The sequence below is a fragment of the Budorcas taxicolor genome, chromosome 1 (assembly GCF_023091745.1).
Source record: "Budorcas taxicolor isolate Tak-1 chromosome 1, Takin1.1, whole genome shotgun sequence".
In the NCBI taxonomy this organism is placed as follows: Eukaryota; Metazoa; Chordata; class Mammalia; order Artiodactyla; family Bovidae; genus Budorcas; species Budorcas taxicolor.
Window position 1 is genome coordinate 191,201,273 of NC_068910.1, and position 15,537 is coordinate 191,216,809.

At 40.3% G+C, this 15,537-nt stretch overlaps 1 protein-coding gene and 1 pseudogene across 1 annotated transcript; both read right to left on the reverse strand.

Moving 5' to 3' along the window:
* Positions 1 to 358: 358 nt before the first annotated feature.
* On the reverse strand, positions 359 to 434 carry LOC128058201 (uncharacterized; annotated as a pseudogene).
* Positions 435 to 7,425: 6,991 nt separating this feature from the next.
* On the reverse strand, positions 7,426 to 14,060 carry RNF7 (ring finger protein 7). Its single transcript, XM_052641073.1, has 3 exons — positions 13,818 to 14,060; positions 10,293 to 10,340; positions 7,426 to 7,974 (listed from the first exon to the last, which is right to left on the reverse strand). Exons 1-3 carry the CDS (start codon positions 13,990 to 13,992, stop codon positions 7,856 to 7,858), a joined length of 342 nt encoding a protein of 113 aa, XP_052497033.1. The 5' UTR covers positions 13,993 to 14,060; the 3' UTR covers positions 7,426 to 7,855.
* Positions 14,061 to 15,537: the final 1,477 nt, after the last annotated feature.

A 15,537-nucleotide genomic window follows, 5' to 3' on the forward strand; every position in this document is an offset into this window, starting at 1 on the left:
CTGTCTTCTCTGCATTCTATATTTTTGCCTCCTTGTCAAAAATAAGGTGACCATAGGTGCGTGGATTTATCTCTGGAATTTCTATCTTGTTCCATATTTCTATTTTTGTGCTAGTATCATACTGTCTTGATGACTGTAGTAACGACACTACTAAACCACACAGATCTATACCCTTCAAGAAAGAAATGATTTCACATGTTTTCTTCCTTAAGGGAGTCTGATTTGTCCATGGGAAGGCCCTCCTTCTCCCCTTACCTTACATAGAAGGATACTACCAGGCAAATATGAAGGTGTGTGGAGTGTTGATAGAACCAAAGGCGATGTCTTTTGGGAGATTTTTTTTTTTTTTTGGTGACTGAAAACTATAGACTGCTTCATGTATTGGCATGTCATTCTTGCTCAGGGGCCATACTAATCTTCTCTGTATCATTTTTTGGAGCTTTCTGTAACTTTTTGTTTTTTTTGAGAATACTTTTGACCTGGTTCGTTGAATCCTGGATGTAGGAGCCGCAGATATGCATAGCTGACTGTACTGTATATGTTGCGAGAGACTGTGTCCTGTCCCTTCTAATTCCTAGAGCACTGAGTGTCTCTTAGAAGGTACATTACATTCTACTCCACAATGCTGTTGTAAATCTAACATTCCCCAACAGACGTGCCACCTCTGAAGAGAGAAAACTTATTTGTATTTAAATTCCTTCTATTGGTATGGCAAGCAATAAATAATAAAATTTTATTATAAATATGTAATGTTATTCCCAAGTGGCACAGTGGTAAAGAATCTGCCTGCCAATGCAGGAGATGCAAGAGGCTGGGTCGGGAAGATCCCCTGGAGGAGGAAATGGCAACCCATTCCAGTATTCTTGCCTGGAAAATTCCATGGACAGAGGAGCCTGGCGGGCTACAGTCCATGGGGTCGAAAACAGTTGGACATGACTGAGTATGCACACACATTTACAATGTTATATATAACTCTTTATAAAAGTAGAGAAATTGCAGAGTAGGGGTTAGTATTGTAGGGTTTAATGTACAATAAATGTCTAAGAATTGCTATTATAACAACCACACAAAGCTTGTTTTATGCTATGTATTATTTGGATTTATAAAGTCACATCCCTGGTGGTCTGGCAAGAATTATGATTATTCTATTACACTAAAATTTTGGTATAAAGAATTTAGTTATATTTTCTTTGTAAGTCCCAATAAGTTAAGACAGTAGGCATCTTCTTACAGGCTAGGATAAAATTCAACTGGCATAAAACATTTCATCTGTGCTAAAATAGTTCCTTTTTTTTTTTCTTGGCCGAGGTGAGTAAGTAGCATGTGGGATCTTAGTTTCTCAACCAGGGATGACACTCAGGCCCCTCAGATTGGAAGCTCAGAGTCTTAACACTGGACAACCAGGGAAGTCCCAGTTCTAAAACTTTTACCTAAGATTGTCATCTGGGTAGTTTTTCCTAATTCGCCTCCCTGCCCCTCTGCTACACACATCCTATTTTGAGAATCTTTCTGGGAGATCCCATTGTTACTGATGAAATGTGCTTTTCAGATGTGTAGAGGCAGTTAAAAAATAAAGGTTGAAAACCATCCTTCTAAAAACCCACGTTGACAGTTCTTTACACATTGTCAGTATCAGTTCAGTTGCTCAGTCGTGTCCGACTCTTTGCAACCCCATGAATCGCAGCACGCCAGGCCTCCCTGTCCATCACCAACTCCCGGAGTTCACTCAGACTCACGTCCATCGAGTCCATGATGCCATCCTGCCATCTCATCCTCTGTCGTCCCCTTCTCCTCCTGCCCCCAATCCCTCCCAGCATCAGAGTCTTTTCCAATGAGTCAACTCTTCGCATGAGGTGGCCAAAGTACTGGAGCTTCAGCTTTAGCATCATTCCTTCCAAAGAAATCCCAGGGTTGATCTTCTTCAGAATGGACTGGTTGGATCTCCCTGCAGTCCAAGGGACTCACTCTCAAGAGTCTTCTCCAACACCACAGTTCAAAAGCATCAATTCTTCGGCGCTCAGTCCTCTTCACAGTCCAACTCTCACATCCATACATGACCACAGGAAAAACCATAGCCTTTAGGGACACACAAACATCAGGATTCTTATAAGAAGCAAACAATAAACCTTTCTGAAAGGCCATTCTCTAATTAAAGCAGAGATCGGCAATGGCAGTAGTGATCTACTGGGTTGGCTAAAATTTCCTTCAGGTTTTTCATAACATCTTGCAGAAAAATCAGAAGGAACCTTTTGGCCAATCCAATACAATGATGGCTACCATTTATTGAGTGCGTACTCTGTTTCAGGCATTGTTCTAGGCAATTCAGTTCTGTTCAGTTCAGTTGCTCAGTCGTGTCCGACTCTTGCGACCTCATGAATTGCAGCACGCCAGGCCTCTCTGACCATCACCATCTCCTGGAGTTCACTCAAACTCACGTTCATCAAGTCGGTGATGCCACCCAGCCATCTCATCCTGTCGTCCCCGTCTCCTCCTGCCCCCAATCCCTCCCAGCATCAGTCTTTTCCAATGAGTCAACTCTTTGCATGAGGTGGCCAAAGTACTGGAGCTTCAGCTTTAGCATCATTCCTTCCAAAGAAATCCCAGGGCTGATCTCCTTCAGAATGGACTGGTTGGATCTCCTTGCAGTCCAAGGGACTCTCAAGAGTCTTCTCCAACACCACAGTTCAAAAGCATCAGTTCTTCAGCACTCAGCTCTCTTTATAGTCCAACTCTCACATCCATACATGACCACTGGAAAAACCATAGCCTTGACTAGACGGGCCTTTGTTGGCAAAGTAATGACTCTGCTTTTCAATATGCTATCTAGGTTGGTGATAACATGCACAAATTCATTTAATCTTCATAGCAGCTCTACGAGGTAGATAATATTGTTATTCCATTTTAGGTGAGGAAATAGGCACAAAGAAGTTAAGGACTTTGTGCAATATCACACAGATGCAGCTGTGATTCCAAGCCAGGCTGAGTGGCTGAGTGGTTTCAAAACAGGCAGTCTTACTACTATGCTGCATGGCAGCTACAGCCACTGAGGAAAGCTTGTTTTCAGCCAACCTAGGAAAAGCAGCTTGAGTTCCAACTGCTGACTCAGGTTTATCAAATGCATGGGCAAGAGAATGTATCAGATTGATCATAAAGCTTATTTCTAGAAAATCTAGGAAGATAAAAACTGAGAGCAATCAAAAAAGATAGATTTTTCTAAATGTGTGGATACGCCCCAAATCAAGTGGTTGAAAAATGTACTGCTTGATGACAGAGAACACATTTGTGGTTGCCAAGGGGGAGGTGTGGGGAGGGAGGGATGAACTGGGAGTTTGGGATTAGCAGATGCAAACTATTAAACATAGAATAGATAAACAACAAGGTCCTATGTATCACAGGGAACTTTATATGGGCTTCCCTGGTGGCTCAGAGGTAAAGAATCTGCCTGCAACGCAGGAAACCTGAGTTTGATCCCTACTACTACTACTACTAAGTCACTTCAGTCGTGTCCGACTCTGTGCGGCCTGATAGACGGCAGCCCACCAGATTCCGCCATCCCTGGGATTCTCCAGGCAAGAACACTGGAGTAGGCTGCCATTTCCTTCTCCAATGCATGAAAGTGAAAAGTGAAAGTGAAGTCGCTCAGTCGTGTCCAGACTCTTAGCAACCCCATGGACGGCAGCCTACCAGGCTCCTCCGTCTATGGGATTTTCCAGGCAAGAGTACTGGAGTGGGTTGCCATTGCCTTAGGTTGGGAATAACCCCTGGAGAAGGGAATGGCAACCCACTCCATTATTTTTGCCTGGAGAATTCCAAGGACAGTGGTGCCTGGTGGGCTACAATCCATGGGGTTGCAAAGAGTCTGACATAACTGAGTGACTACTACTTTCATACACAAAACTGAATCACTTTGCTGTACAGCAGAAATTAACACAACATTGTAATTCAACTGTACTTCAATAAAAAATTTTAAATGTACTGCTGTATTCATATCTGCAAGGTCTGATGAAATATTTCTACTAAGATGGGAAACCTAAAATTAAAGAGAGCTCAACATTTACAAAACTTTTTCTTAATATAAAATCTAGAAATCTTGTTGATGTGAATGATTAGAAAAAAATGTAACAGGCGAGTCATGAAGGTCTCATTATCATCCTCCACAAAAGCTCACAGAGCTACAAGAAATCTGTTTATAACAAGTTTTCCTCACAATACTTTTATTCAGAACAGTTAGGAATGTTTTACCCCATAACTAAAAGCACATTATATTTTAAAGTTCCACTTCTGTTAAAGCATCTTCCAGAAATCACCAAAATGAAGTAACAGTAGCACTTACCATGCACTAGAAGCTGTTTTTGGTTTTACGTTTGTATTAATACATTTGGTCTTCAGTCCTCCAAACGATCTGGTAAGGGAGGTATTGTTATTGTCATCTACATTATACATGAGGAAACTTAGGTAAAGAGAGAAGTAACTTGTTCAAGGTCACACAAGAAAATGTTGGCAATGGGATGCAAATCCAGGTATTCTGGCACTAGAGTTTCAGCTCTCAGGCTTTAAACTCAATATCAAAACGTAGAGAAACTACTTTTTCTGCAAGACGTATTTTGTTGAACAAAACCTGACCATGGTAGAAATGGAATGACGTAAAGATGGCTAAAAAGGAACCATTATGTAAGCATTTCTCATGTTTTTTGTTACACCATTCAAACATCCAATATAGAAATAACTTACATTTATTTGTATTTAATTCTAATTTTCCTTACATCCAAATCAGAAAAAATTTTTTAAATAAGGACTCACTAGAGTAAACATGGAATTTTTCTTTCTTTTCAGAGCATCACTCAAAGATAGCCCTTGGCAATATTCTAAAAAAGCAACAAAGCATTGTTTTAATATTTCCTTTCTTATCAGATGTCTACTAAACTTCTAAAGGAACACTTAAAACACTTTTTTCTGATCCTAAAAGCTTTCTATATTAGCTTCATTTAAATAAAATAAATTAAGGCTTATTCTTTAAGCCTAACGTGAATATTCACCATCACATATATCCAAGGTATCGCACACTAACTTAATACTGGTTCACACCTTTAGAGAAGAGGGCACGGATCAGTAAGATCTGGCTCTATGGACTATTTAGAATAGCAGCTATTCAAGATTCTGAACCCTATATATTTAAAACAATATATTTTCTGTGTCCTATTCGCATGTTTCTCCAAAATAGTGGCAGCAAAGTATACATTGCAATTGCCGGTACAAGCACTGAAACCAGTGTCCCCCCAAACAGCCAATGCTACCTCTAAAGGGGATGTTTTGGAAATGTTTTCTTTGGATAGCACCACTGGTGTTTGGTGAGTGGAGGCTAGGGAAGTGTGATATCTTGTAATGTATAGTCTCACAGGAAGAAACATAGTTCAACATCCTACATGACTTTCAAATGTCCACTCATGTAGTTGAAAAATCTATGATTATCTGTGGCTAGAACCTGATTTCTTTCTACATGTAAACACAAAGCACAGTTCTGCCTAGCTTTAGAATCCATTGAAGTTACCAAATATGCAATTAAAATGTAAATCAAGATTGTACATTTGTTTTGTTCAAAACTTTACTAGCACAATCCATCATTTTGGGAGGAAAACGTCTTATCAATGGAAAAGCTCCTCACCTTTCTGGGTCACAGCAGTCTATATTGTTGCTGTCTTCCTGCAGTGATTACACACACACACACACACACTTTCATCAGCCTACTTCATTATATCTTCTGGTGTAATTGTGTCTAAGAATTTACATACTGAAAAAGAAATGAATTATCTTTTCATTTCTATTTTATATTACAATTCAATTATTATTATATACATTTTAATTATGTGTGGAGATATTTACGTTAGTTTACTGCAGGAGAGTTAAGAGGACATATTTTATTAAAAAGCAAGTAATGGGCTTGGTAGGAGGATATCTACTTAGATGTCAGCTGTAATACAAGAATACAACTTGCAGAGAGAGAAAATTAAATAGCCCAAGATCACAGATGTGTTTCCAATACACTTGTGAGGTAAAATTCAACATTGTTTAACCAAATGGAAAGAAAAACCTGTTCAATGCTTAACTTTTGCACTGGAACTCATGTCACAGTGTGTCCTTTCTGATGAAACAATGTATATTCAACTTTCAGAAGGCTATGCAGATGAGCTGATATCACCCCAGATGGGTAGGATCAGGGCTGTATTGTCCCAGTCCCTCCTCCTCTTCTACCCTCAGATGGTGATGTGTAATAGAAACAGAGCTTTGTTAGGAGGTGGGCCTGAGGTTTTGCTGTGTGGAAAATCAACTTATTACCACCATTCTCCAGATTTCATTTACATACATTCACATACATACATTTCATACGGACTGAAATAACATTCTTACTATTTCTCTCTTCACTGCAGAGCCAAATATTTGGTTCACATTTTATAGACACCACCTTTTAAGAAGGTCAAAGAGAGGCTAAAATAGCTTATTGCACAACAAGAAACACATTCAATTGGTCCAAACATTTAAAAAGTCCAAACATAGTTGTATACTGTAATTCTTTCAGTAGCTAATTGTGAAAAAAATAATAAAGCAAAATTTACAAGAAATCTAATTAATACATAGTAGGTAAGTTGAAAGCATACAGAATTCTAATTTTTAATTATTATACTTTTAATATTCTTTTATGTATCCATATTCCTTAGATACAGAATCAGACTGGCAACTCCACAACTACAGAAGTGAATGGTTAAGATTTCAAGATTTTAGTTGCTAAATGCATAGCAATAGCCTATGTTATAAAAAAATTCAAAATGAACTTGTGGTTCCTAAATTGTCCTAAGATATTTCCATTGAATGTGAACTGACTTGACAAAATTTAAGTATTTTCTTACACTTATGTTTGCAGGTAATAAAGTTATTAATAATTTTATTATTACCAAAGAAAGAGCAAATGAATATTTTTTCAAATTAACCAAAAGCATTCACTTGCCAAATTAGTTTAAGTTGAAAGTTGAGCATAAACTTGCAATAATGACAATTCAAATGAGGTAAACAGAATAAACCATTTATTAAAACATCATGTGGTAAAGTTAACTTCTTGACCCAATGTGACAATGGTAAACATTTTCCCCTTGTTAACATTCCACCTAAAACACAGTTAAATTATAACACAATACAACCAGAAGCTGAAAAGACTTCTGTCCTTTACCACTCACTAGGTGAGTGCAGATCTAGGTTTTCTTGATGTGTCGAGAGAGAGGATTATAAAGACACTCGAAATCCCATATACCCAAAAGTTAAATTTTATTTACCCTGTTCCCTGGTCCAAACTTAAAATTATATCAAATAAAAATTTCATTAATTATCCTCCCCCCTGCCAAAAATAAATATTAGGAACACATTAAGGATAAGAACTGGGTTTTAAACTGTACTTTATTTGTTACTATAACATTGTCTTTTTAAAAAACTGATCAACCATAAGCATGCAAAAAATTCTCTTCTGAACGGAACCACTTCAATAACTCCTTGGATATCGGTAAGTCAATTATGAAGGTTGTTCAATTTATAGTCCTCTCCTTTACAGCACTTCTAAGCAGTGTGTCAGACACATACTACAGAGGTAGGAAAGACCATCCTTAATAAATTATCTTAATTGTAGAGAATTTCTGAAAATAAAACTGAAAAAGGCTAAACCATGCCTTTGATGAGTCCCAAAAGACCACAGATCCATCTCCTATTCGAAGAATTAGTCCCCTGGAGAGTTCTAGCCACTGTAGGGCACTTGATAACAAGATCCACCAGGACTCTGAACAACTGACTGCATGAAGGGCACCTTCGGTTGCTCTCACTTCCCGATTCTCTGGACCACCCAGTCCTGCTGGCAGAGAGGGCAGCGATTGTTCTGTTTCACCCACAAGGACATGCAGCAGTTGTGGAAGGAATGATTACATTCTCCCCAGACCACTGGGAAAAAAAAAAGAATATCTGACATTACATATTTCAATTTAACTTACTGAACGCACAGTTCTATTTTGTTATATAATAATTATGGTTCATAATCTTAAGGATGGTTAACTGGCCAAAATAAATTTTTTTAGTCATAAAGAAAAAGAACCTTACATATAGAAATTATACTTTAAAAATGAGGTAAGGGGACTTCCCTGGTGGTCCAGGGGCTAAGACTCTGCGCTCTCAATGTAGGGGGCCTGGGGTTCAATCCCTGGTCAGCGAACTAGCTTCCGCATGCCACAACTAAGACCCGGTATAGCCAAATGAAAAAAGAAAAAAATGAGGTAGGGCACCATGCTTGGAAACCTGACATGACTGTTGGAATCCGAGGATGCTGTGGTGGCTTCCCACTCCTACGTGGCTCCACATGCTGTCAGTCTTTCTCACGTTGGGAGGTTAAAAGACCTGTGTGTGTGTACTAAGTCGGCTCACTTGTATTTGACTCCTTGCTATGGACTGTAGCCTGCCAGGTTCCTCTGTCCATGGGATTCTCCAGGCAAGAATAGTGGAGTGTATTTCCAGGCCCTTATCCCAAGGGATCTTTCAGACTCAGGGATGGAACCCACATCTCTTGTGCCTCCTGCACTGGCAGGCAGGTTCTTTACTAGCACCACCAGGGAAGCCCAGAAGACGAGTCTTCCTCAGATCCCAAACCACTCCACTCGTGCATTGACCTTGGAAACCTTTGGGGCCTTTAAGTTAGTTTATTGAAAGATGTCCTCCTGATTTTTAAATTTTCTTTCTTTATTTTTGGTTGTGCTGGGTCTTTGTTGCTGCTTGGGCTTTTTCTCTAATTGTGTCGAGCAAAGGCTACTCTCTCGTCGCAATGCATGGGCTTCTCATTGGCATGGCTTCTCTTGTTACAGAGCACGGGCTCTGGGTGTTCGGGCTTCAGTATCTGCGGTTCCCAGGCTCCAGAGCACGGGCTCAGTAGTTGTGGCACGTGGGCTCAGTTGCTCCAGGGCATGTGGGATCCTGCCGGACCAGGGATCAAACACCGTCTTCTGCACTGGCAGGGGGATTTCTTACCACTGAGCCACCAGGGAAGACCCTCCTGAGTTTTATCTACCAAGACAATGAGTTTTAAATGTTTTCAGCTCATAGAAGGCTATCATAAATAGGTGGCATGCTTCTAAAAAACATTATTAGTGGTACCTCTGAACTGTTTTCTGGAAGTGGTGATGATCTGTGTTAAGTCATTCATAGGCAGTGCAGTTCCTCATGTGACAAACAGAATGGAATTTTCAAAGTGGTTGGCTTTGAAAGACAGGGCTATTTCAAGAAAAGAAGGGCCTCTCTATGATCAAAGAAAGCTGGCCTACCCCTCACAATTCTCAATTAAATTAATATTTTTAAAACAGCATCAAAGAAAAAATTTAAATCAAGGGAAATCACCCATAATACGGAATACAACCTCAGACATAGACTTCATTTGTCCCTTCCTTGACCAACTTAGCTATATAACAATGAAAAAAAAAAAAAAACCTTTCAATGAAAATTGGTTGTAGGGGTTGGAAGCTAGCGGGGCTCATTTTAAGTCTTTCAGAAGAAAGAAACAGGATTTGATTAAAACTACATGAATCATTCAGAAGCTGTATGTAAACCACATACACAAAAGTACAAAGTTAACCTTTCATTCCAGGAAAATCTTTATATAGTTTTATATAGCAATCTTAGAAGTGATGACCTCAAGAGCTAGGGCATAAAAATCTGAGTTGCTTACAATATTTAACCTGACAACTTTTTTTTTCCAAGACAACTATTGTAGTACCACATGTAAATAAAATTTAACAGATTTCTATCTATAAACTACATACAAAGGAATCTGGAGATTTAGAATTGCTTTCACCTTTAGTAGAAAAGTTAAATACTGGATCATAAAAGACTACTGAAAACTGAAATGCTTTGTTAGAATAAAATCCTGATTGACCAAAACTAACCTGTAACATACTCAAAATTTAAAGGATGTTTTGGCAAATTCCTTATTTTATTTTTTTCTTAATAGAATATATTTCTTTTTTGATTATTAAAACATTTACCATGCCCATGTCTACAATATATAATCAATTCTTTAGAATTACAAGCAATTAAAGGACTTACAGATAATTCCATTAAGACCCTTTGAGAACCAACACATTTTATATTAATAATGAATCGCTGCTTTACAGTTTATTTTTGTGTATTGATAAAGCCAATCTTAACTGCAAATTCAAACATCCCCACTGAGAGAAAACCTTCAGTTGAAAAAGCAGGAGAACAAAATTACAACATACCAACACAATCCTCTTGTTTGTTTTCAGCTTGACATCTAAGACAGGCATCTAAAAGTAAACAAATAGCAATTCTCATTCTGATGCTCAGAATGCAATTTTTAAAACCCCATACACTTCAAAGTCAAATAAAAGGCCCAAAGGGTTAGAGGTGTAGATTACAAGACTCACACTATTAATTTCTCATCTGAACATAACTGCTTAAAGACGAATAAAGTACAAGGCACTCTACTAATTTACTTATGACCAGGAGCAATTTCACAAGGGCTACTGACCCTCTATTTTCACAAGCGCTGATTAAAAGATGTCCTGACAGTGGATGTAACCACTAGAGAAAAATATGCTATATTCCACTATATTACTCCCTGGGCACATGCACAGAGATCAATTTTATGCACAGTTTATTTTCAAGACATCCTTTAAAATAAGCCACAAATATATATTGGTATTTGCTTACATATATATAGAAACTCTAGAAGAATAGTCAAGAAACTAATAATAAAGTTCACCTGGGAGGAGATGGAATGGGAAGGGGTTTTCACTGCACACTTTCTCAAGTTTTTAAGTTGTGACTGTATAACCTACATAAAAATTAAATTAAAAAAAACCCTAAATATTAGGTTCTCTCTCTTATTTTTTCTTTTTAAGGAAATGCTCCCTTTACAAATAATCTGAGCCCAAAGCATTTACCCAACAACGGTAAAGTATTTTAATAAATTACCTAGGAGTAAACATGAGGAATGGGAACCAAAAGGATATACTAGAACTTTTCAAAATTCAGTCTGTACTACCATTTGCTTGAAGAACGTAATATAGAATATTTTAGGAACCAAAGAAATGGACTCATTCACTAGCTGAAAGCAGTCAAATTTGGGTGAAAGGAAGTTCAAACTAACAGAAAAAAAAAATAGATTTTAATATAAATTAGAGAAAAATTCTATAAAAATAGAAACAGGATAGAGTTAAAGCCTACTTCTTTTCTTACACCGGATTATGCTCAGGCATTTGTTTGCTCCTCTCTGCATGCTCTTACCCTTAAAAAAAACACACCACCCTGGCCTCTTCAGTGTGGATTAAAAACAACCACTGCCTCCTGAGGCTTTCTTCAATTTCAGTTACTGAGTACCTACCCTGTGCAAAGAGTAATGCCTGGGGGCCGCCAAAATGACCAAGTCTGGGTCCCTGGTCTCACCAGTAAATGGGAAAGTGGATAGGTAAACAGTTAAATATCGCAAGGATCATGATATAAGGGGGAAGACATGCTTCTGGTTCTGTGTAGTCACAGAATTGGAGTTCACGATCCCAACTGTCTCTTTTACAAGTTAGGAAAACAAGGCTCCAGAAGGTTATGTCAAACGTCCAAGTTAACAGATAGCTGTGGAAGGTTACTCTGGCTCTTTATCCCTTGACAGTACAAGCAAACCTCGTCCCCTCTTCCTCACGGGTGCTTGCTAGCGGCTCCTTTCCCAATAAAGTCAGCAGAGTGGAAACCAAGGAAGAGTGTGTTAACCACATTAGAATGGGCTGACGGGCAATTCTTAGATCAAGAAGTTATAACAAATCATTTAGGTGTATGAGATGAATTCAAATATCAAGGACACGGGATTAAGTGGGCTTTTTATAGAATCTAGAAGTCTCTGAATTATGCCTACGGCTTTGATTTAGATTCACTATCAACAACTGACCTGAACAGATAAAAATTACTAAAGTTTCAGATAAAACATTTTCTTTTGATGATGTTCTTAATATCTAAAACAGCGCATTTCTAAGGAGTACAGTAACACCTTTTAGAATGATGCCAGAAAACAAACTTCCTTCTGCTGTCACCTGACCACCAAATGGATTTTAACACCTCATAAACACAATACAGAGGTCTAGCCCAGAATACTTTTCTGAACCCAAAGTACAGCTGTTGTAAATATGAAACATCAATCCACAGTAGCAAATACTTGTTATAATTAGAAAGTTAATGTGAGAAGTGAGTCATTTATAGCCCATACTTTGACTTACCTTAAATATCCCAGTAAAGTTTATTTCTTGCAAACTTTCAACCATTATTTTATATTTTGCATTTCTACCTACTAATTTAAAATTTTTCTTTGGGGAGAAAAATAAGATGCTCTTTTAGGAAAATTATTTTAAACTAAAAAAGAAAAAAAATCCCACAAACTGGAAGTTATGATTCTAGCTTTCAAGAAAGGGTTAGGGCAAGGGGGCTGTATTGCAGGCCCATAAACTAAGTACCTAAAAACCCGATACACAAAATAAGTGGATCACATCTGAAATCTAGTTCTTTTAAAAAGTAAAAAAATATTTGAATCCCATAGTTGCAAATTCTCTTTAAAACAAATTCCTACGAATAAAAAACATAAGTGCATACTACAGAGAGAGTAAATTGAGAAATCTCTTGTTTCTGGTAGGTCTAAATTTTCAATGCTCAAGAAGGGAAAGCAACTTTTAAGTTATTTTCTCCAACTGTCTCATTTTTCAGTGCAAGACACAAAGTTTTCAAACTACAGAAGCCTCAGTTTTCTCCAATTACCTTCAAGAAATGACATTTAAGAGACTCTTAAATGCTGTAGTTTTAAATGCCCTATTTAAAAATATAACGTGCATTTAAACAGCAACTCTTTTTTAAGGTCGTCTAAGATCTTAAAACCGAGACCATATAAAACACAACGAGATGAAGCTGTTCTGAAAGGCTTCACTTGGTCCAATATTTTCATTAAAAATATCATAGAAAGAAGTACCAAGTTTGCAAAAGAGGGCTTTCCAGAAAGGCCAGACTTGAGGGCACTACCCTTCTCCAAGAAACTGCATGCTAGGATGGGGAGTGGCCAGTAAAGAGATGAAGCTTCATGTCTCTGAATAAAAGGGTTTACATTCTTCTAGTTCAAGCCAACCGAGTGCGATCTGACCAATCTTGAATCATACAGGTTTAAAAGCCAGCAGAACAGTAGCCAATCCAGAAAGGGGACGGCTAGGAACACTCTTCTTCCCTGCGCCTCTCCAGAGCACGACTAGCGGCCATTTGGGGGGGGGGGAAGATGACTCCAGAGCATCACTTTGGTGTGTGACCAGAACCATCAGACTGACCCGCTGACTCAGGGCCTTGACCTTGACCTCTGTGTGGTTTGCTTTCGGAAAAGGGTGCAGTCGCTGGGCCACACAAACCGAAGTGGTTCCTCCCAGCTCCCGTCAAATCACCTACTTTTATTGTCGTGATCACACCGATCACTACTGGAAATGACCTTGTTTAACTGTCCTGCCTGCTACCCCCTTTTCCCCCAGAATACCCGTCCCCGGCACAGGTCGCCTGCTGAACGACCCCTCGGCCCCTGGCAGCGGCCTCAGCCCTCGGATCAGCGGCAGCTCGGGCGTGGCCCGCGGTCTCCCGGGGCCGGGGCAGGGCAATCCCGCCCCTACTCCTCCCGGAACGGTCTCTCCAAGGCTTGGTCCTTCCCCCCACGCCCGAAGCCGGGCCTGCGAAGGCCACAGCACAGCCGGGGCCTCGCCTGCTGCGCTTACCCATCACCTGGACCCTGCAGATGGCGCACGTATCGCACTCCACGTCCCAGCTCCACATGGCCACCGCGTTCCACTTCTTGAGAGAGAACATTTTGTCGCCGCCCGACTTGGATCCTGCGCTCCCCGAGTGAGAGGACAGGGCGCAGGGTTCCTCACCGTCTTCCACGTCGGCCATAGCGGCGGCGCGGAGCCGGCGACGGAGACGTTAGGTCGTGGGAGGAGGGCGGCTATGGCGGCTCCGTGGGGCCGTCCGACGGGCCACAGCGCCGCCCGCAGGCCACGGGCCGCCGCGGGGGTCTAGGACCGGGGGGCGCCCGTGATTGGCTGGCGCGGCCCAGTGACGTCACCGTACGCCGGCACCAGCGGCCTCCCGGTGTCCTAGTTCCCGGTACTCCCGTCCCCAACGCCCGGCCAGCTCAGCGGGCTGAGGGACCCCGGGCCGACCCTTGCGCGGGGGAGACACGTGTCCCGCTTTATGTCTTCATGTCACCGCTTTTAGAAGTTGCCTTGTTGATATATTCGTCCTTCTCAAATGTAAACGCCCTGGGGGGAGCGGGGACTATTTCTTTTTTCTTTTTGGGGACTATTTCTTGATCATCTCCTTCGTTAAGAAATGCTGTCTCGGGAGGGACAGTTATATGTTGAGTGAATGAATGACGAGCTAGGAATCTGGTTCAACAGTTCTCAAATATTTTGGTCTCGGGACCCCTTTACACTTAAAAATTACTTAAGGACATTTAAGAACTTTTGTTTGTGTAGGATGGATGTGTACATATACACGCTTATACATATGTATTTCCTTTTTAAGAAAACGGGGGAAATGTGACTATATTAATTCACTTCAAAACAGTAAGAAATCCATTACAAGTCATCCTTAGAATACCAATATTGTACGCTCACAAGAGAGAAAGAAGAGAAATAGCTATGAGTGCTGTGCTGTGCTTGCTTAGTCGCTCAGTCGTGTCCGACTGTGCAGATCCCATGGACTGTATGTAGCCCGCCAGGCTTCTCTGTCCATAGGATTTTCCAGGCAAGAATACTGGAGTGGGTAGCCATTCCCTTCCCCAGGGGATCTTCCCCACCCAGGGATTCAACCGGGATCTGCTGCATTACAGGCGGATTGTTTACCAGCTGAGCTCCCTGGGAAGCTCAGAGCTATGAATACTGTTATGTAAATATGTAAATAGTTTTGACCTTGTTGGTCCCCGGAAAGAATTCCAGGAACCCTGGAGACCACGCTCTAAGAAACTTAAATCTAGTTTAACTTTTTATGTGTAGGAATACTGAAGTCCCCAAAAGTAATTTATAGTAATTCTGCTATATTTATAAAAGTAATTTATAGTAATTCAGAAAAGTAATTCTGCTATTCTGAGAAGGTGACAGTGGAAACTAAAGTTCTTCTGTTACTAGCCCAGGGTCGTGTTATGTTTTCCCAAGCAAAGCAGATAACATCTAAAAGATACCGAAGCTGAGGCACGGAGACCGGAAGATGCTTGGCCACACTACCACCTAGTGGTGGCCACCTGCTGTGTCAGGATTAGGACTCAGAGCTTCGCACCCCTTTTTATTTTAATGATGAGGGTTTCATCATTCCCTCATCTCCTGGTGTCAGACCTGGTGCCCCTGGGTCTAGGCTAACCAAACTTCAGAAATCTGGCAGAGGAGTCAATGAGGCATTAAATGTGTAACGATACAAATATGGACACGGGGTCACATTTGG